General features: G+C 37.5%; 2 protein-coding genes across 5 annotated transcripts in view; one reads left to right on the top strand and one right to left on the bottom strand.

Moving 5' to 3' along the window:
- Slc39a9 (solute carrier family 39 member 9) overlaps positions 1-9,424 on the bottom strand; it is a 51,045-nt gene extending 41,621 nt beyond the window's left edge. For 3 of the 4 annotated variants that reach the window (XM_015490556.2, XM_048798573.1, XM_048798574.1), the window contains exon 1: positions 8,550-9,424. In XM_015490556.2, coding sequence (XP_015346042.1) covers positions 8,550-8,645 — 96 coding nt within the window. In that variant the 5' untranslated portion in view covers positions 8,646-9,424. The remainder of the gene's footprint in view (positions 1-8,549) is intronic. The other variant, XM_048798572.1, reaches the window with a different exon arrangement.
- A 128-nt stretch (positions 9,425-9,552) lies between these two features.
- The window catches only part of Erh (ERH mRNA splicing and mitosis factor), a 15,782-nt gene continuing 4,173 nt past the window's right edge, over positions 9,553-21,161 (top strand). Inside the window, exons 1-5 of the mRNA XM_048798435.1 lie at positions 9,553-9,768; positions 12,321-12,408; positions 15,729-15,757; positions 16,680-16,696; positions 19,713-19,718. Coding sequence (XP_048654392.1) covers positions 9,568-9,768; positions 12,321-12,408; positions 15,729-15,757; positions 16,680-16,696; positions 19,713-19,718 — 341 coding nt within the window. The 5' untranslated portion in view covers positions 9,553-9,567. The remainder of the gene's footprint in view (positions 9,769-12,320; positions 12,409-15,728; positions 15,758-16,679; positions 16,697-19,712; positions 19,719-21,161) is intronic.

Here is a 21,161-nt window from a genome sequence, read left to right as displayed (position 1 = left end):
CCAATTTGGAGGCATGAGGCAGGAGGATCCCAAGGATCAAGGCCAGCCTCAAGCAATTAAGTAAGATTCAAGCAACTTAGTGAGACCCTGTCATCCAAAAAAAAAAAAAAAAAAAAAGACCATTTATTGGGTTGGGGCTATAACATAGCACTTGCTTAACAAACATGAAGCCCTGGGTTTGGTTCCCAGAACCCTCCAAATATACAATTAAAGTAAAAAGAGAACATTTATACCCTTTGACCCTATCATTCTAAACAATCTGAAATATGGCCATAGTTTTAGATTCAAAAAGATCCATTCAAGCCCAGAGGTGCGTGCCTATAATGCCAGCAGCTCCGGAGGCTGAGGCAGTAGGATTGTGAGTTCAAAGTTAGCCTCAGCAATAGTGAGGCGCTAAGTACTCAGTGAGACCCCAAAATACAAAAAAAGTATGGGGATGTGACTCAGTGGATGATTGCCCCTGGGTTCAATCCCTGGTACCCCCACCAAAAAATCAATTCAATAGTATTATTATGACAGAAACTTGAAAACAAACTAAATACATAAGAATTTCAGTACACAAGATAACTAAACGTACTGAAGACATTTTAAAATGCCTTGAACAAGTTTTTAACAATAAAGAAAAATGCTTGTGATATACTGCCAGGTCAAAGAAAAGAGAATGTACTCATGTATGTACACACACACACACAAGTATGTATGTATATCTGTACACACACACACACACATCACATAATCAACCATGTTAAATGCAAACAAAAAAGAAGAAAAAATGTTACTAGTAATTAACTATACAGTAGAGTTTTTTAATACATTATGATTTCTTTGTGATTTTATTTTCCTATTATATATTCCCATATTTTAAAAATTTTCCACAAACTGTCTCTGTTATATATAGTCAGGCCTTTCAAAAATTGTTAATTTAACTGAAGGCCAAATAAACAGTTGATTTGTACCTACTAAACTTTGAGACTCAGTTTCTTCGTATTACAAAGAGGTAAGAATTCTTCCTTTTCAAGGTTATTGTTAAAATCAACATAGACTCTGACACGTAAATTGACACTGTGGCATTGTGGTTGAATTAGAGCGCACAATGTCCTTAACTTGAGCATAGAGATGTTTTCTTCTTTATTAAGTGGAACACTGAACTCAAAACTGCACCTTGAGGTTTTGTGATAATGGAAATGTTTTTTAGCCTCTTCCCACCTGGATGTCATTCTGTGACTTATTTCCTCTGCTGGCTCCCACACCCTCCTAGTTTGCTGTTACTGGTTTGTAGATGGCTTAGGAATCAGACAATCTTCTCCAGAGGTTCTAGACTAGCAACTCACGGGTTGTTTGGCACACACAGTGCGCCAAAAATTTGCACTCCAGGGTATTGGGAAAAGCTGTTGATGGAAAAGTTGTTACACTGGAGATGCTCCTATGAAACCACCCAAGAGGGGGGCCAGCGGAAACTACCAACTTCTGGGAGGGGTAGTGGATGTGTGTACAGCAGGAGTCTGGGGCTTAAATGGCTGCCCACAGTGCAGAAGCTGTCTCCTGGGAGCCTCCCTGGAGAATGAAGACTCCTCGTGCCTGCACCCAGAAAGCTGGGTGCACTGTAGGAGCAGGAAACTGGGCAGGGGAGGTTGCTTCGCTATAAGACTCAGTGCCAGAGAAGCTGCCCAGGAGAGTGATAAGAAACACGCTGAAACCCAGAGGGAAAACCCCTTCCTTCTAGAATTTCTCTCCAGTACCCTCTATTAACAAGGCTGAACATCCTGCCAACTGGCAGAAGAAAGATATTTACCAGGCCCAGATACTTTTTTTGCAGAGCAGTCAATGAAGAGTGAATTTGGACTTGAGAGGCAATAAATTGATAATTGGCACTTTAGCAAAGAAAATCCTTACTCTTTATGCTATTTGACTAATTAAAAACTTTTCTGGTCCTTTAATGAGATTTCTAGATGGCCAAGTTCTATACAAGAGAGGTGCTACCAATATTCTTCTCCTTCATCATTATTATAACATTTATTAAGTATGCAGTATGCCATTCCTGTTCTACTACTATTGCTCTTTTAATTCTTACAACAATCCCATGAGATAGGTACTCCTGTTATCTCCACCATACAGAGAGGAAACAGAGGCCTTGAAAGCAATTTGCCCAGGTTCACAAAGCCAGAGCCATGATATGACCTAAGAAGTCTAGCCCCAGAATCTATACTCTTAAGCAGTATGTTAAATTGCTTCTAATCAAATCCATTCCATTGTTTAATGTTTAGTTTTGCTTTTAGCATCTGTCTTTCTTTCCCTAATTTGCCTCTGTCAAATGCTTCAAGAATAAATGTGGGGGCTGGGGATAGAACTCAGTAGTAGATACATGCCTCACATGCACAAGGATTCAATCCCATCACTAAAAAAGAAAAAAAAAAAAAAAAAGAAGAGTGACTGAGGGTAAGCTAAGTGGTAGAGCTTACATTTAGCATGCATGAGGCCCTCGGCTAGATGCCTAGGTACCACAAAATAAAAAAATACGCAATAAAGTGTAGAAGCTGGGGCATAGTATTTTAAATAGAAAATTGAGCCCTACATAAATACAGGGCTTGCAATGGATAGTTTGATGTAATTACCTAGTAATCAGCCTCAAGACCCTGTCACTTTAAAATCCATATAATTAAGACAGAAGAATTTCCAGCCCAACTAGTATTATTTCCAGTTCAATAAAATTAGAAATCAAATACAAGTATTCAAGGAAGACTACAGTTTCTATAATTCTGTCATAGGCTTCCAAAAATACCAATAATCATACTTAGCACTACTATTTGTTACCTGGAATTCCAAACCCAAACGGGAGATCTTAAATCTCATTATCATTCAACAACAGTCACATCTCCAAATTCTCCAATTAGGGGAGAGATTAAGACTGTCACATACAGAAATATTCTGAATTCATTTCAAGTCTTCTTCCCTCAAAAAAGGAAATCACTTCTTAAATAGTCCATTTTAGATCTGTCTGAACTGTGAAGATGTCAAGTGTGAAATTAATCTTGGATAGCTCAAAATGGGAATTACTTCAGAGTCAAATTCAGCAGGTGTTAATTTAAAGGGCATTTACAACATATCTGATTCTTTCTTACATGTTTCAGTCTTTGGAGATTGTTTACCTCTGGAATTTTATGTTCTGTGACACCAACTAGCACAAGGCATGATACATATTAGTGCTGTTAAAGATGTTCCTAATTTAAGGAGCTAAAAGTACTAATTTAGATGGATCAGAGTTTTATTTCTTTTTTACACAGTGACCATCAGGCAATGTCATCTAGTGGTTAAGTGCTTTGGCTCTGGGAATCAAACTGACTTAATTTCAAATCTCACCTCTACCGAAGTTTGAGACCTTTCCAAGCTTATGTATGTGTATTTGTAAATTGAGGTTTAATAGTATCTCCTTGTCTTATCTAAAGGATTAAATAAAATAATACATATACATGTCTGATATACAGAAAGCACTCAATAAACATTAGCTATTACTATTATTATGCAGGTAAGTCTTAATTATGATTTTTTCATATAGTATCCCCTAAAAAAGTTTTTCAGAAAAATAGTACCAAATTAGATCATGTCCAGATTTTATTTTATCTAAATGTAGTTTTAACAACAAAGATCCTTATGAAACAATAATCTGCAGTTCAATCTGAGGAAAGACAAGTTACTGATTGCTTTCTAGAGATGAATAAATTACTGAGATTGCAAAGTTTAAAATTTTGAAGTTAGAAATAAAATTCCTGGGGCTGGGGATGTGGCTCAAGCAGTAGCGCGCTTGCCTGGCATGCGTGCGGCCCTGGTTCGATCCTCAGCACCACATACAAAGATGTTGTGTCCACTGAAAACTAAAAAATAAATATTAAAAAATTCTCTCTCTCTCTCTCTCTAAAAGAAAAAAAAAAAAAAGAAATAAAATTCCCAACGGGTAAAAGCTACTGTATTACCATAAGAGAAAAAAGGTCAATTACACTAGACAATGCAAAAGTTCTTAAAAATGCAATTTTTGTCAATCCTACTTCACAGGGAACAAACACACTAGGAGGAGGAAAAACACACTAAACAAATTTGTTCTTCAAACACAGTAAGCTTTGATTTGGTGGTGACACCCCAAAGATAATGATTATGAGAATCGATTATTATAATTGAACACAAAACAAAACTTTAAAATGTGAAAGAACAAAGCTTAAAATGGAAATAAATATAATGAAAAAAAAAAAAAGACAGTTAAATATTAAGAAAAATAATATAAAACAGGGAGGCTACAGGAGAAGCCAGGCCTCTCCACGTGGAACATTCACAGTGAACAGGAATGCCAATCCCAAAACAAGACCTTTGAATTCCAAACAAATTTCTGAGCAGTTTCTGTGACTGGGAGGAGAATGAAGAGGAGGGAGGAGTTTCCCCATCATTAGAAGTCTGTTCCCAAATAAAAGGTTTAAAAACAAAAAATCTAAACAGTTATAAAGATGAAACTCCTAAAAAAAGTTTTTATTATCAGTGCTGAGCATCCTCTTCAATATTTTCAAAAGTTCACTTATGTTCTGCACATAGTGTCAAGCCCTGTGCTTACATCTTTTCATTTCATCTTCACAAAGATCCTCTAGGCTTTCTAACAGAAGAGATTTGGATGTTAAACAGCTTACTCAAGTAGGGAACTACACTGTCTCAGGCAGTTCCTTTTGAAATTAGTGCATTCTTAATCATACTAAATTTTAAAATCGTCCTGAGAGTAGCACTACTTTGTTTACCTGCTTAATGGACTTAGGCTGTTTTAACAGATGACAAATGTGGCATTATAACCCAAAGTGCTCTGCTACAATGACCATTACAATTATAGGAATAATTTTATGTATGTAGAATATAGTAACAATACACATGGACTTATAATTTATGTGTCTTTTTTTCCTACTTCATTTCATTTTTACAAATGTACTGGTCTGGATTAGAACAGAAATTTAAAACAAAAATAATCCTTAAGCACTGAACCTAAAAATCACAATTTAGCCATCTGTATCTAAATTCATTCATCAATCAGAGCAGCTGCTGAGTTTGTAGAGATAATGTAGGTTCTCAACCTACTTATGTAGCATTGTTATTAAGAGCCAAAGAAAACTGCTCATTTGCGACTGAATCTAAAATATCAGATGGCATCCAACTCCTTTACCAGACAGGACGTCATTTTTAGCCTCCTTTACAAGTTTAGCTTTTCTCCTTCTGATAAGCTGAAAAAAAAATAGCATCTTAATTATCACAGCATTTGAGAGTCAGAGTTTTTTTTTTCCCTTTTGTTTTATAAATTGTTTAGGCATGACGGTTCAGTTGCTAGGTCCAACAGCAAAGAAGATCACAAAAGTAAGGTGGTTTTGGGGTGAGGCATGTTGGAGAAAGTGAAAGAGAAATTATGTCACACACACCTCTTGCTGTGACTCTGCTATAGTAACTTCAAACTACTTGATTTTTAACTCAATTGTAAATACTAACCCTGCCATAATTGATAGTTTGACTGGTCATCTGACATTATTACGGCTCTGAGAAATTCTGAAGAAAGTACTGAACAAGAAGCAAGATTAAGAACATGAACAAACAAAAAAAGGCCTATCTTTTCATACAAATGACAGTGAATATAAAACAAAGCAGGTTTACCTGCTCCTCTTCTCTTATTCATAAATAACACTGGACCCTAAGAAAAAGTTAGACAGCCTTAAAAAGGGAAGTCTTTTAACCAATTTAGGAGTTTAGGGAGTTATTTCCTAAGTGTAGTAACTGTGCTTCCCAGTTCCCCCATGAATGAAGCTTATTTTTTACAAATTTATTATCTTGTTGGTTTTATGACATATCAATAATAGCAGCATAACTTGTCTAGAAAAAAAATGTTTAGCTCCAAGGAGATGAAAAACTCCACTTGAATTTTAAAATGTTTTTGACTAAGTTCTATATAACTTCTATTTTTATTTAAACAGATCAAAAAGCTTGCTCCTTCCATAATAATAAACAAATATTGTGAATGCTGATTTATAGCGTTTTAAGTCCTACAGCTTGAAAAGACCACGTGATTATCCATCTGGAAAGCCATGAATGCCATGGGTTACTATTTTTTATTAATGGCCTGGTTAACAACACCACTCATGTAGACGTTTCCTTTCAGTAAAAAGAAAATAGCATGTAATTGCATATTACAAGGATCATTCAAAAAAGTTTGAGAAACTACAATTGGAAAAATTCTAAGCATTGTATAGAAATTTAAAAAGATTTTAGCAGGATATGAGGGTGCACACCTGTGGTCCCAGTTACTTGGGAGGCTGAGGCAGAGGGATCAATTGAGCCAAGGGGTTGGAGGTCAACCCAGGGAACATGTATAACCATCTCAAAAACAACAACAACAAAAAAAAACAAAAAAAAAAAAACAAAAACACAACAACAACAAAAAGCCAGGCAGGGCACAGTGGCTCACTGCCTGTAATCCCAGCAGCTAATGAGGCTGAGGCAGGAGGATGGTGAGTTCAAAACCAGCCTCAGCAAAAGTGAGGTGCTAAGCACCTCAGTGAGACCCTGTCTCTAAATCAAATGCAAAATAGGGCTGGGGATGAGGCTCAGTGGTTGAGTGCCCCTGAGTTCAATCCCAGTACCCAAGAACAAAACAACACACACAATGTTTTCCAGTTGCTTATTAATTATATTCTTCATAAAAGTTACCTCAGCAAGTCTTTAAATATGCACACCAACCCAAATCTCACAAATGCTAAACCTAATAATGTCAACTCAACTCTAATGTAGTTAAAAGAAGATTTTTTAAATATTAGAGGGTAGACGGCAGGCTCATAAAGTATTAGGCAGGCAGGTACCCAGGAGAGTAAAGTGGGCTTCATAGGCCACTAACGACTGACAATCAGCTGCAACCCAGTTCTGCCCAATTGCCGCCTTGAGAGAATACAAGCAAAAAAATAGCAACACTAAACATTCTACTATTTAACAAAGTCTGCGGGCTGGATTTGTACATAGGCTAACTTGTACATGCCCTATGGACTTTCGCTGAAATGGACAGAGTGGCTAAGAATTGCTCTGAGTCAGAAGAACCTGCCATAAAGATATAAACAAAGAACATATAAACCTCATTCCAATATACTTCATCAATTTGTCCAAGTTTCATAACCTGTCTGTTAGTTTCCTCATCAGTTCCTCGGTGAGTTTAAGTGAAGCAAAGTAACAGGAATAATGAAGGGTAGTGTTATCATTAGATACTGAGTAATACAGATTAAAAAAGGAAACAGAAAAGGTGCAGTAACAATTCAAGGCTCTTTTCCCTCTGGCTATGGGCTTTACTTTTCTCAAGCTTTAAATCCTTCGTCCTTCCTTTTTTTCCACCCACAGAAAATTTTCTTCACCAGCAATGCCTCTTCTTCTTTAGTTTCTTCAGGGCCTACCTCATACTTCATCTATACCTTCCCTTTCCTTTAAAAGCATAAACAAGATTGTCATTGAGGCAAGAGCCTATTTCACTGCTTATCTCCAGGACAAATTCATTAAATCCCATTCCCTCTGAAGTTTTTCTTCCGCAATCTTTGAACACTGTGCACTTTTTGAATTCTCTATAACAACCTTAAAGAACCTATCTGCATTTCATTGAACACTTTCATCTATCCTTCCCCATTAATATTTAAGAAACGATAACCTAACAAATTAACCAAAATAGCAAAACATTAACAAAGGTTCATTTCTAAGCAGTCTTGAAAACAAACTCAGAACATTCACTTTAATGTTCTTCTTCTTTGAAAGGAAATGTGAGTTAAGAATAATATAATTTAAGCCAGGCACAGTGTAATCCCAGTGACTGGGAGGTTGAAGCAGGAGGATCAAAAGTTCAAAGCCAGTCTCAGCAACTTAACAAGGCCTAGGCAACTCAGTAACAGCCTGTCTCAAAATTAAAAAAGGCTGGGGATGTAGCTCAGTGGTAAAGCACCTCTGTGTTCAATCCTCAGTACCAAAAAAAAAAAAAAAAAAAAGCCAAAAACGTAATTTAGTTTTATTCTCATATTTACTGTAGTACAGCATCTGAAAATAAAAGAATAACTTAGCTTGAGTTTCCTAAAAAGAGAAATTATCAAAAAAGTATGCATGATTTTCCCAAAAAGAGAAATTATCACATTGATTTAAACTTATGGACAAATATTTTCCATTTGTTTTCTTGATAAGAATCTGGCACCTTAATTCATGAAACCTCTAGGAATCAACAGAAATGCGATAGCTCCTCTCTCCAGGAAATTGCACAGAGCCCCAAATATTTTAGGCAATTTCAAGGGATTCAGAATACTCCAGGTCTACAGTGGAATATCCACTCACCCCAGGATAAGAACTCTAATGCTGAATATGAGGTTTGTTCCTACCATTGAATGCTCTGTATCTTTCACAATGAGTCTTCCTCAACAAGACCTTTAGCTCTGAGATTAACTAGGGAAGCAGCTTCCCTCTGCAGCTATCACTGCTTCCTAGCATCCTGATAAACTGGCAGAAAATTGAGACTTTCTTACCTCTGAGAAATTAACAGCCAAGGGAATGATTCCAGCCACGTAACATCCCACCAACATAGCCAAAGACAGCAGACTAATGGAGATGAAATCATCCATTCTGCCCTCTTTTATTCATCCACCAATATCAGACTTCAAAATTCCAGAGGCTTCAAAGGTGCTTAACGTGTGGTGGTTCCAAGAGAACAAAGTGGGCTTTCCAGTTCTTTCGGCCTCCCCACTAGCAGATGTGTTCACGAGGAACCTCTTTCTCTTGAACTTTCTTATAAACAGCCCCCTTTTGTTGACACTAGCACCGGAGAAAACTTTGAGCAATCTTAGGTCTCAGTCCCTGGATTCTCGTGGGTTAAGCGAAATTTGTGCGAAAGAGCGATTTCTTCAACCGTCGGAATGGAGGTGGCACAAGGGCCCACTCCCGCTACAGACAACGTCCTAAGTAGCAGCAGGAAGAGGACGAAAACCCAAGTGAACCTGTGCGTTCCCTCCGCGCCCCTGTTTCCCTAGGGTGGCCCCGCTGTTGATCCGCCCCCCACCAGCACTGGGACCAGCCCACCAGTCCCAGCAAGCTCCCTTCCAATTCTAGAGTGGGGAAAGGAGTCTTGCAAGTTTTAAACGCTGGGTCCTCGGGATTCAGCAGCAAAGCTGATACAAAGCTGTCTCTGCCCTATACCCAATGCTGCCCATGGTACTCCGCTCCGCCGGGCCTTGACCCGGAGTCACAGATACTACAGCGGCCATGGCCGCCAAGTGGCACCTCTTCATTACACCCTCTTCCGGATTGTCTCACCGCCCCCTCCTTAGGGGCCACTTCCGGGTTACAACCGATCTATAGCCCGGTATACTTATATTGCCGCCATTTTTAAGTAGGGCTAATAAAAGATCTCTGTTGTTACTGTCTAAACTGGTGATCACTTTACCCGTATGTTTAAAGCATAGAGTAAGGGAGACAGCATAACGAAAGAAAAACTTCTTTTCAAAGCTCCGAAACCTTCACTTACATAGTTCATCGCCCTTATAAAAGATGGCTGTAGCCGAGTCAGTATCTCCTCTAGCTGCCGGAAATGAGTACACCTCTATGGTCCAAAAGGCTTTTTTGCGTCGCGCTTCCGACGACTTCCTGCGGCTTCTCTCGCGGGGATTGGCTGTTGGCGGCGTTGTGGCTGAGCTCGTGTGCGGCGGCAGTATCGACAGCGGCTGCAGCAAAGAAGAGTTTGGCGCGATGGTGAGAAAGGCCTCAGCGGCTACCCGAATCCCCCAGCCTTCGGGGCAACCTCTGCCCCGTACATCTTCCCGGCCTTCCCACCCGCAACCATCTTTCGCCAGCGTGCTGCTCCCGGCCCCTGCAGTTCGCGGGTCGACCCTTCTTCCTCTTCCCGCCGTGGAGACGCCGGGCCTGGCTTTAGGCCCCGGACCCGGGTCCGCCCTGCAGTTGCGCGCCCGCCTGTTTTTTGGATCAAAGCGTGCCGTGGGCCTAAGAACGCGCTCTCTCCCGAGTGCTAGTTGGTGGAGGAAGGCGTGGTGATGGTGTTTTTTGCCTCCAAATAGTCAAGCTTACTTGTAGGAACAATGGCCTAGGGGATGTTTCCGAAACTGACAGATTTGTCAGTTTACTGTACCCCGCATGTGGGCCAGGCGGAGTCATATTTGCTTTGTAGTGTGCTTCTTCAACCATTCCCTATTGTTTTCCTGTACTTGGGCTTTTTTAAAAAAAAGAATTTTGTGTTTTCTAAGATCTGTGGGTGCATCATTTAGCGTTTCAATCAACCTCAATCCCCATTCTTACCCTTGTACTCTTCTGAAAAGATAGGCTCAGCTCGGAATCCAGGCCTTTTAGAATCTGATTAGGGTGATAGCGAAGTGTTTGGATATTTTCGTTTGCTTTGCTTTTAAATCAAAAGGGAGATGGCAACAGGGATTACAGGGGCGCACGGTTTTTCTACATTTACTCTTTCTTTTTCTGGTTGTTGCAGTTATTGTTAACAAGCTAACTTTTCTAGGTTGTACTTTCTGAGTTGCTTCAGTGTTTGACCCAATGTAGTCTTCCAAGGAGGACTGAGAATTGAAGGCCAGGTTTTAGTTCCCATTTTGCCATAACTAGCCATGTGACCTTGCCTAAGTCATCTACCTGAGTTTCCTTCTTTCTCTACTTGTAAATCACTATTTGGCATTGTATTAAAATATTTAAATTCTGAGAAAGTGACAGCAACAAATATCAATCCATTTTCAATAGACAATTGTCAGTGATAGCTTCAGTTTGTTTCTCTTTTTTGTTTTAAGTTTGGGGAAAGCGTTTGAAACTAATTAGCAAACTATGTATTGTAATAATTCTGCAATAACAGAATGACTCTATTTCGGGTTCATATGTGTGGGACTTTGCTTTTCAAAGCCAGGTTAACTATTCATCAGAATGAATCACTGTTGTTTGGCAATCAGAATAAGGTTTTTACTAAGGGAATTTTTCATGACTTCTAAAATATAGTCATATTTCATTCTAGTAGTTTTTAATCCTTTTTGGTGGTGATATAAACTTTGCCCCCTGGTTGACTTTAAGAGTAGATAGGAAAAGCAATGTACAATATAACTATTTCCGTATGTTATTCTTTGAAATAAATTAGCCTTTAATTTGTATTAGAACTAGAACAAAGTGAATATATTAGCAACTTTATAGCTAGTGTATAAAGCAAGCCCTGTTGCAGAGTGCAATAGTATGGCAAATGATACAGAAATTTCCCCCCACCCCCACTCACACACACTGGGCAAGTGAACCCAGAGCTTTATGTTAGTATTTAATTAATCATCCCTGCATGATTAAAAGGGGGGGGGTGGCAAGGGGATAATTTCAATAAAGTAGTGATTCTCAACTGAGCAAGATTCTCCCAAACTCCAGGGACATTTGGTAATATCTAGAAACATTTTTGGTTTTCACAACTTTGGGAGGAAAATGTGGAATCTAGTGGGTATGGGCCAGGGATGATGCAAAATATCCTACAATGCCCAGAGAATCATCTCTCCCAAAATGTAATAGAGAATGAGAAACCCTGAAATTGACCCACCATCAGAAACATGCTCCCCAGTAAGCATGAGAGGGAAGCCATAAATCTATCTGCTGTTCTTCAGGCATATTCTTATTTCTTACTGTTTTAAATCAGTCTAGCAATTTCATGAATCCAGTGTTTAAAAATAATTGATTTTGCTATAAGATAGCTCCTGAAGGGTAGTCATCTACCAGGTGAATAGTTTAATGGATTTTTTTAGGGCAATACTAATTTTTTACAGCCAGTTTTATCTTATGCCTTGATGTTAGACTGTAACCCCTATATAAAATATGATTCTACCATTGTGCTAAAGTTGGAAAAAGAACATTGGTGATACAGTGCTTGCAATGATTTTTCTCTTTATCCAAGTTTTTAATTAGGAACTTAATAGGGCTGGAGATAAAAAGTGATCAGTGAGACAGAAAACCTTTGTAGGTTTATAATTTAGTGGAAAGAAAAGGCAGTACAAAGGAACTTTTGCTGAGTACCTGCAGCCAATAAGTGAACTCCACCTTTAAGAAAGAGTCATTAGGACCCGGGAGACCTTACAGGAGAGAGGTGAATACAGCTGTTAATATCACGCTTGGGCCAAGGCCTAAATATTGTACGATGAACAGCCTGATCGATTACATTTTAATAACTGACATGTATTTTGGCATAAATGGGAATTTTATGTCATAATGTGAATTTCTCAAATATAAGTCTGAAACTTACATTGAAATTCCTTTTTCCCCTGTAGTCTCATACCATTCTGCTGGTACAGCCAACCAAGAGGCCAGAAGGCAGAACTTATGCTGACTATGAATCTGTGAATGAATGCATGGAAGGTAAGTAATCTAATCAAGGAGTAGAAATCTTTGAGGTTTTTTTTTTTCTGCCCTGATATGCTTTAATGCTCACAATTGTAATCACAGTGGCTCAGGAGGCTGAGGCAGGAGGATCATGAGTTCAAAGCCAGCCTCAGCAAAAGCAAGGCACCGATTAACTCTGTGAGACCCCGTCTCTAAATAAAATACAAAACAGGGCTGGTTTTGCCTTTTCTAGAATGTCGTATTTTGGCATTCTTCATTGTCCTTGAAAGATTGGTTCCAGGACCTCCTCACAGATACCAAAGTCTGCAGATGTTCAAGTCCTTTATATAAAATGGTGTGGTATTTGCATATAACCTACATAAACCCTCCTGCATACTTTATCTAAGTCATTTACAATACTTAATATAGTATAAATGCAATGTAAACAGTTGTTCTACTTTTTTGTTTAGAGAATAATGACATGAAAATTGTATGTTCAGTACGAATGCAGTTTCTTTCTTCATATGTATTTAATTCATAGTTGAATGAATGGATGCCAAATGTATGTACATGAAGTTCTGACTGTACTTAATGGTTTAAATCATTATCACATGTAGCCTTCTTGTGCTGGCTTCTTTCATTTAACAATATGCATTTAAGGTTCTTCCATGTCTTGTCATGACTGGATAGCGCCTTTTTTTTTTTTTATTAGAAATGGTGCTATGTTTTCCATTTTAAACAGTTAAAAAATGAGGATCCGAGTGTGTAGTTCAGTGATATCAGTGATAAAGCATTGAACTAGCATGCATGAGACCCTAGGCTCTATCCCCAGTGTCGCTTTCTTTTTTTTTTTTTTTTTTTTTGATGGGATTGGGGGGGTACCAGTGATTGAACTCAGAGGCACTCAACCACTAAGCCATGTCCCCGGCCCTATTTTATATTTTACATAGAGACAAATTCTCACCAAGTTGCTTAGCACCTTGCTTTTGATCAAGCTGGCTTTGAACTTGGGAATTTCCTGTCGGGATTCTCCTCTTGAACCACTGAAATTACAGGCATGCATCATTGCGCCCTGCTCCCAGAGCTGTTTAAAAAAAAAAAAAAGGTTAAAAATGTTAAAGCAAAATTACTGAATCAGTTCTTACATGGTGATTTTCAAATGATAATTTTCTTCGTCTATTTTATTTGTTATGTTACTTAATATTTCCCTGTAAAGCAGAACTTTTACTCCCCCCAAAAATTTTTTTTTAAAATGAGGACTATTTTTTAGAGCAGCTTTAGGTAGGATTGGACAGCTGAGGATATAGCTCAGTTGGTACAGTGCTTGCCTTGCATGCATAAGGCCCTGGGTTCAATCCCCAGCACCACCAAAAATATTAAAATAAATAAATAAATATAAAGATTGGAAAGTAGAGTCCCAACAGACCTTTCTTTCCCTGTCCCCTCCCAGTTTTCCTTAATAATACATTTTGTATTAATGTGATACATTTCACTTGATGAAGCAATATTGATGTTAATTAAAGTTCACAGTTATACATTAAGGTTCACTTTTTGTTTTGAACATTTATAGACTTTAATGTATGTATAAGACATGTGTCTACCATTATTCTATTATACAGAATATTTTCACTATCCTGAAAATACGGTGTCCTACCTATACGTTCCTCCTCCAAACCGCTAGCAGTCACCACCTCTACTTTATTATCTCTGGTTTGCCATTTCCAAAATGTCATGTTGGAATTACATTGTATGTAGCATTTTCTGATTAGCTTCTTTCACCTGTTTTTTTCATGTGTTTTAGCTCTTTTTTTTTTTTTATTGAATAATATTCCGTTGTATTAACATATCACAGTTTGGTTATCTATTTACCTATTAAAGAACACCTTTGTTGCTTCTTTTGGGGCAATTATTATTAAAGCCACATGAGTTTTTTTATGGATGTACATTTTCAACTCATTTGGGTAAAAACCTAGTACCGTGATTATTGGATCATATGGTTAAGACTATGTTTGACTTAGTAAGAAACTGCCAAACTGTCTTTAGAAGTGGCTATACCATTTCATGTCCCCACCAGAAATGAATGAGCACTCCTTTCACTCTCTGCATCCTTGCCAGTGTTTGGTGGTGTCATTACTTCAGGTTTAAGCAAATCTAATAAGTGTGTGGAGGTGATCAGTGAGTGATATACGATGTTGGACCTTTTTTTATACACTTGTTTGCCATCTGTTTCTTTGGTGAGCTCTTTGTTCAGATCATCAGTTCACTTTTTTATTGAGCATATTGCTGAGTTTTAGAAGTTCTTGATGTATTTTGGATACAAGTCCTTTATCACATAATGTGATTTTTTTGTCATATTTGTTTCTTGAATAATGTCCTTTGCAACATGAATATTAATTTTCATGAAGTCCGGTTTATGTGATTTTTCTTTCATTGCTTATGATTTGTCATCTAAGAAACCATTGGTTTAATCAAATATTCATGTTTTTTTCCAAGACTTTTTTTTTTTTTGTGTGTGTGTGTCCTTGGGTTGAACCCAGGAGCCCCCCCAAAAACCACTGAGAGACATCCCCAGCCCATTTAAAAAAAAAAAAAAAGTTTTATTTTTGAGACAAAGTCTTGCTCAGTTGCTTAGGGCCTTGCCATCTTGCTGAAGCTGGCTTTGAACTTGGAATCCTGCCTTACACTCCCAAGCTGCTGGTGTGTGCCACGAAGCCCAGATTTCTAAGACTTTCTATCATTTTACCAATTACTTTTAGGTCTCTGGTCCATTTTGAATGATTATTTATTTATGGTGTGAGGAATGGACCCAACTTCATTTTTTTGCAGGAGACTATTGTCTTAGCACCATTTGTTGAAGATCATTAATTCTTTGTTGAGTTTTCCAGGCACTGTTTTTTTTTTTTTTTTTTTTAAGTTGTAGATGGACACAATATCTTTATTTTTTATTTATTTTTATGTGGTGCTGAGGATTGAACCCAGGGGCTTACATGTGTGAGGCAAGTGCTCTACCACCAAGCTACAACCCCAGCCCTCTAGACACTGTTAATGAAAAGCAGTTGGCTATAAATGTGAAGGTTTGTTTCTGGATTCCTTTCTGTTACACTGATGTATGTGCTTGTCCTTATGCTAGTATCACTCTCTCAATTACAATAGCTTTGTAAGTTTTAAATCAGAACTTTGTTCTTTTTTGAAATAGTTTGGTTATCCTGGATCTCTTGAATATCCATGTCAAATTTAGGATCAACTTGTCCATTTATTATTTCATTATTTCAAATTATTTCCAGCTCAGTGTAGGTATTGCATTGAATACATAGATCATTTGGAGGGAGTATTACCATCTCTCTTTTTTTTTGCAGTACTGAGGATTGAACCCCCTGGGGCTCACGTATGTTAAGTGAGCACTCTTACCACTGAACTTTTTTTTTTTTTTTTTTTTAATTTTATTGTGAGCCAGAGTCTCACTAAGTTTCCCAAGCTAGCCTCAAACTTGAAATCTTCCTGTCTCCACCTCCCCAGTAGCTGGAATTACAGGTGTGTCCACTGTACATCATATTAAATCTTCAATCCGTGAACTTGGATTCCTTTTCATATATTTAGTCTTTACTTTCAATGACATTTTGTAGTTTTCAGTGTACAAGTCTTGTGCTTCTTTTTTGTTAAATTTGCTCCCAAGAACTTTATTCTTTTTTATACCATTGTAAATGGAGTGGGTTTTTTTTTATTTCATTTTCTGTTGGTTTATTGTTAGGTCTAGAAATTCAGTTGATTTTCATATGTTGATCTTACATCCTGCAAGTTTGCTCTACTCATTCATTAGTTCTGTTACATTTTTGGTGGTTTCCTTAGGAGAAAGTTGTACTTCTTCCCTTGCAGGTATAAATGCCTGTTTTCTTTCTTGCCCAATCACCCTTGCTAGAATAGGTAGTACAGTGTTGAATGCAAGTGGCGAGAGTAGATATTTCAGTCTTCTTCCTAATCTAAGCAGAAAAGCATCCAGTCTTTCACCATTAAGCATAATGGTAACTATGAATCAATGTCTTTTTAAAGTGAACAATGGGTTTATTTTATTGGTTTTATATCCTTTCCAGATAATGTGCTCTGTAGACAATTGTTAGTGATGTGACTTTGCTTATTTTAGTATCTTTATTATATTTGAGTAGAGAAGTGTATTACATGTGCTAATGCTTTATTATTTCATTATTTCACATAATCCTCACAATCATATGAAAAGGTACTATTGTTATCTCCCTTTGATAGGAAAGGCTTACTGGTAGAGTCATTTGCCCAGGATTTCATAATTACTAAAGGTAGAGCTGGAATTCAGGTCTGTTGGAATCTAGGATTCAGGATCTTAAGTACCATATTAAGATAAGCTTTGGGGGCTTGGGATGTGGCTCAAGTGGTAGCGTGCTCACCTAGCATGCCTGAGGCACTGGGTTTGATCCTCAGCACCATATAAAATAAAGACATTGTGTTCACTAAAAAATAAACATTAAAAAAAAATTTTTTTTTTTTAAAAAAGATAAGCTTCAAGCTGGGTGTGGTGGCACATGCCTGTGATCCTAGTGACTCTGGAGGCTAAGACAGTAGGATCACAAGTTTAAGACCAGCCTCAACAACTTAGTGAGATCCTGTCTCAAAAATAAAAGGGGCTGGGGATGTATGGCTCAGTGGCTTAGTGGTTGAGTACCCTGGACTTTAATCCTTAGTACAAAAAAAAAAAAAAAAACTTAAGATAGACCTATTGCCAATTTTTATTGATATTTTTGTTGTTATTGTTGTTGCATCAAAATCCAAAGGCAAACTATTCATTTGTCACCATTATTCCAAAGTGTGGTGTTTTTCTTTACATACTTTGTAGTTTTTGGAAGATTTATTGAAAAATCTGACTTAACGAACCACAGTATTATCCTTGTGTGTGTGTGTGTGTATGCTGGGGATCAAACCCATGTATGCTAGGCAAGTGCTCTACCAGTGAGCTATATCCTCAGCCCTAGGTTACAATTTTTTTGAACCATCAGATGACAAACCTTTAAAGCACATTTAGCTCCAATGGTTTGAAGTAATCATTTTATTATTAAGGCACAAAATGGCTACCAACATTCTAGTGAATTTGTGCCTTAATAATAAAATGATTACTTCAAACCATTGGANTAGCCACCTTATCTTTAACTTGCATTTTTCTATTGTGTATCTGAGGTGATTTATGATATTGGAAGTTCATTGTGTCTGATATTGGTATTTGCATTTTGCATACTTTATGCTAGTTAATATTTTACTTACATATATAGATCATAAATTAAGTTGATAACATAATGCCAAAGGTGCAGGATATCTTAAACTTTGCTATTGATACAGTTACTATGCAGAGAGGCTTGTAATTAATAAATTTTTCCTCTTTTTTTTTTTATACTTAATCTTTTTCTTAGGCCCCCGCATCTTCTAGTCTTTATCCTAAAGTAGTTGGCTTTGAATTAAAACTAAGATTATTCTTTTTAAAAAACTTAAATATATATAGAATTGAAATTTAATTTTAATCCTGCTTTGTGTAAATATTTTATTTACACAATATTTTTATTAGAATGGGGGTTTTTTTAGACCCTTACATTTTTTATTCTCAGAGATTTGTTAGATTTTTAAAAATGTTTTTCTTATAACAATAAATGTTTTGTATTTATAATCTGCTGATTATCATTACTACTAAGAAGCATAAAGTGTTAGAGATTGACTCAATCTTCTCACCATCTGTGAATGAGAAACAATAAATACAGCTCATTTTACAGAGGAAAATGGAAGCACTTTAGGATGACATTCAGTCATCAGGTGCTTGAATTCTTACTACATGCCAGGCACCAAGTTAGAATATTAGGGAGCAGTGTTGAAAACATACAGACCTACCCATAGGCACTTCTGGACCATTAATAAGAAATTTATATCTAAATAAGTTCAGGAAACAATGAGGCCAACAGAACTATAGGTATCATTATAGTCTAACATGTATGTTAAATTAATATGTAGGGATCTTATTCTAATAAATATTTGTTGAGTGTTAACCCAACAAGTACAGTCACCTCTCAGTATCTATGGACATTGGTTCTAAAGATTCTCTACCCTTGCAGATATCAAAAATCTGAGGGTGCTCAAGTTTCTTTGTATAATGGTATGCTATTTGCATATAACCTGTGTACATCCTCCCATGTACTTTAAATCATCTCTAGGTTACTTAAAAGTCTGTACATTGTCAGTACAGATGCCCCCTCCCCCCAATATTTTCAATAAGCTGTTCAAATCTGAGAATGCAGAACTGTGGATACGGAGGGCTGACTGTGTGTTTAGGGACGAGGAGGGCCTTGTGTAGATAGGTTGCAGTTTTTTGTGTTTTGTGCTAGGGATGGAACCCAAGACCTCACACATGTTAAGCAAGCACTCCACACTGAGCTACATCCCAGCCCTTGGATTTTTACTTGCAGTATCTAGAAAGTGGTTCACTAAAATGGTGAAGTTTGATTATAGACTTGGATGAGAAAATAAGCCATACTGATATCTACAGAGAAAAAAAAAAATGTACCAGATAGAGGGGAAGGGGACAGCTAGTTGTAAGAGTTCTGAGACAAGAGTGTGACCTGCCCAGATGTGTTTGAAACTTGTATAAAAGCCTATAAGGGTACAGAGGAGTGTAAAGTAGATTAGAGGTCCCGGGAGCAGTGATATTCTAGGAGCCAGTACAGAAGTGTTTCATGTTATTGATAGTCCAACAAATGGGATCTGAGAAGTGATCCCTGGAGTGGCACTGAGAATGTCTTTGGTGACTTCCAAAGCAGTTTTGGTAGAGTGACAAAGTTTTTATTTACAGATTTCAGTTATTTTAGAGGTGTGAGAACAGAGGCATTGTAGGCAACTGATACAAAACCAATGTTTTATTCAATGCATCAAAGAAATTGAGATATATCTAATAACAGCAGGAGCAAATAGCCCAGATGGCATTAGAATCTTGGACAGTGCATTAGTAGTAAAGAGGGGAAAGCAGGCGGTATGGGTGGAAGATTGGGGAAATTATTTTCTGATTGCTTCAAGCTGTTTCAGGAAAATAGGAAGCAAGAACACTGAAGTCAGGTGGAGGAGAAAGTGTTGTAGGTTTATGGAGAAATAAAAAATCATCTAAGAGGACAAAGGTATTAAGGGTTGCTTGGTTTCTGGGAAAAACTAAGTATCCTCTTGGGTACCTGATAATGCATTTAAAGTAAAATCTGTTATCATCATGGGCTTTCTTCTAGTCACTCCTGGATGGCTACAGGTAAGGAATAGGTCGTGGTCAGTCAACATTTTGCTAAAGATTGGAGATGTGTGTAAGGAAACAATAAGGGATCAGTGACCATAAAATGAAATTGGAGGTGGGGGCACTGGAGACAGATAGAATCAATTTAATTGTAAGTTCCCTGGAGTCAAAGAAAACAAATGAGATGCTCAAAATTGGGTGATTGATAATGACAAGGTCTGCTGGATCTGGCCGAGGAGGAGCAGGGAGACAAGATGTTTGGAAATTATATTGGAAAAGATGTTGGCATTGAGGGGCGTAGGTGTCAGCAGAATCATCTACTAGACATAAAATCACCAATAACGTGTTTTTACTGTCTAGAATTTAAGAAGCAGCTATGTTTTTGTGCACTATTTTATCTCCAGTGTCTAGAATAGTATCTGACACACTGCACTGAGTGATATTGGTTGTAAAAATGCATGTCACTGGGCTGGGGTTGTTGCTCAGTGGTAGAGCTCTCGCCTAGCATGTGCAAGGCGCTGGGTTTAATCTTCAGCACCACATAAAAATAAATAAAAGTATTGTGTCCAACTCTAAAACCTAAAAAAAAAAAAATGCACGTCACCCATATAATATGATTTGAAGCATAATTTGTTGAAATGATTTGTAATTTTCGTCCCCCCTCTCCTTTTTTTAATGTTACAGAGTTATATTCTCTAAACAAAGGTGAAAGAGGGGCTGGGGTTGTGGCTCAGTGGAAGAGCACTTGCCTAGCATGCGTGAGACTCTGGGTTCGATCCTCAGCATCACATAAAAATAAAATAAAGATATAATGTCCACCTGTGACTAAAAAAAATACATATTTTTTGGGGGCTGGGGATGTGGCTCAAGCGGTAGCGCGCTCGCCTGGCATGGGTGTGGCCTGGGTTCGATCCTCAGCACCACATACAAACAAAGATGTGTCTGCCGAAAACTAAAATGTAAATAAAATATTTAAAAAAAAAAAAAATACATATTTTTAAAAAGTGAAAGAATCTGACATTTTATGCTAAATTTTGGAGGATCTTATATTAGAAATCTTAATTATTTATCTGATCAACTTGGAGATTTATTTGTCCCAAGTGTATTGGCGTTGAGAAGTTTTTACATTTGGAATTTAAAACTGACTAGATGTTTCATTTGGAACTTAAGGCTTTAATAGAGTTCATATACAAACGAATAGTTATCTTCATGATTTTTTAAAACATCACTTGGTCAGACATTAGTTATCTCTCATTCCCCGTAAATGGGAAGTAACTTAAAGCTAAGGAAAGATTGTTTTACTCACCTTGGGAGGGGCTGTGGTTAAGAACTAACAGGAGTTTCTGAATTAAAGATAGCTGAGTTGGAATTTTCTCACCATTTTTCAACTCTTTGGGGCTGGTTAACTCAGTATTGCTAAACCTCAGTTTGTAAAATTTGTTTATTGATACTGGGAATTGAACCCCCAGGGGCATTTAACTACTGACCCACATCCCCAGCCCCCCCCCCCCCC

This window comes from Marmota marmota, unplaced genomic scaffold (genome assembly GCF_001458135.2).
Source record: "Marmota marmota marmota unplaced genomic scaffold, marMar, whole genome shotgun sequence".
NCBI lineage: Eukaryota > Metazoa > Chordata > Mammalia > Rodentia > Sciuridae > Marmota > Marmota marmota.
The sequence above is the reverse complement of the archived record's forward strand: the minus strand, read 5'-3'. Positions and strand labels throughout refer to the sequence as shown.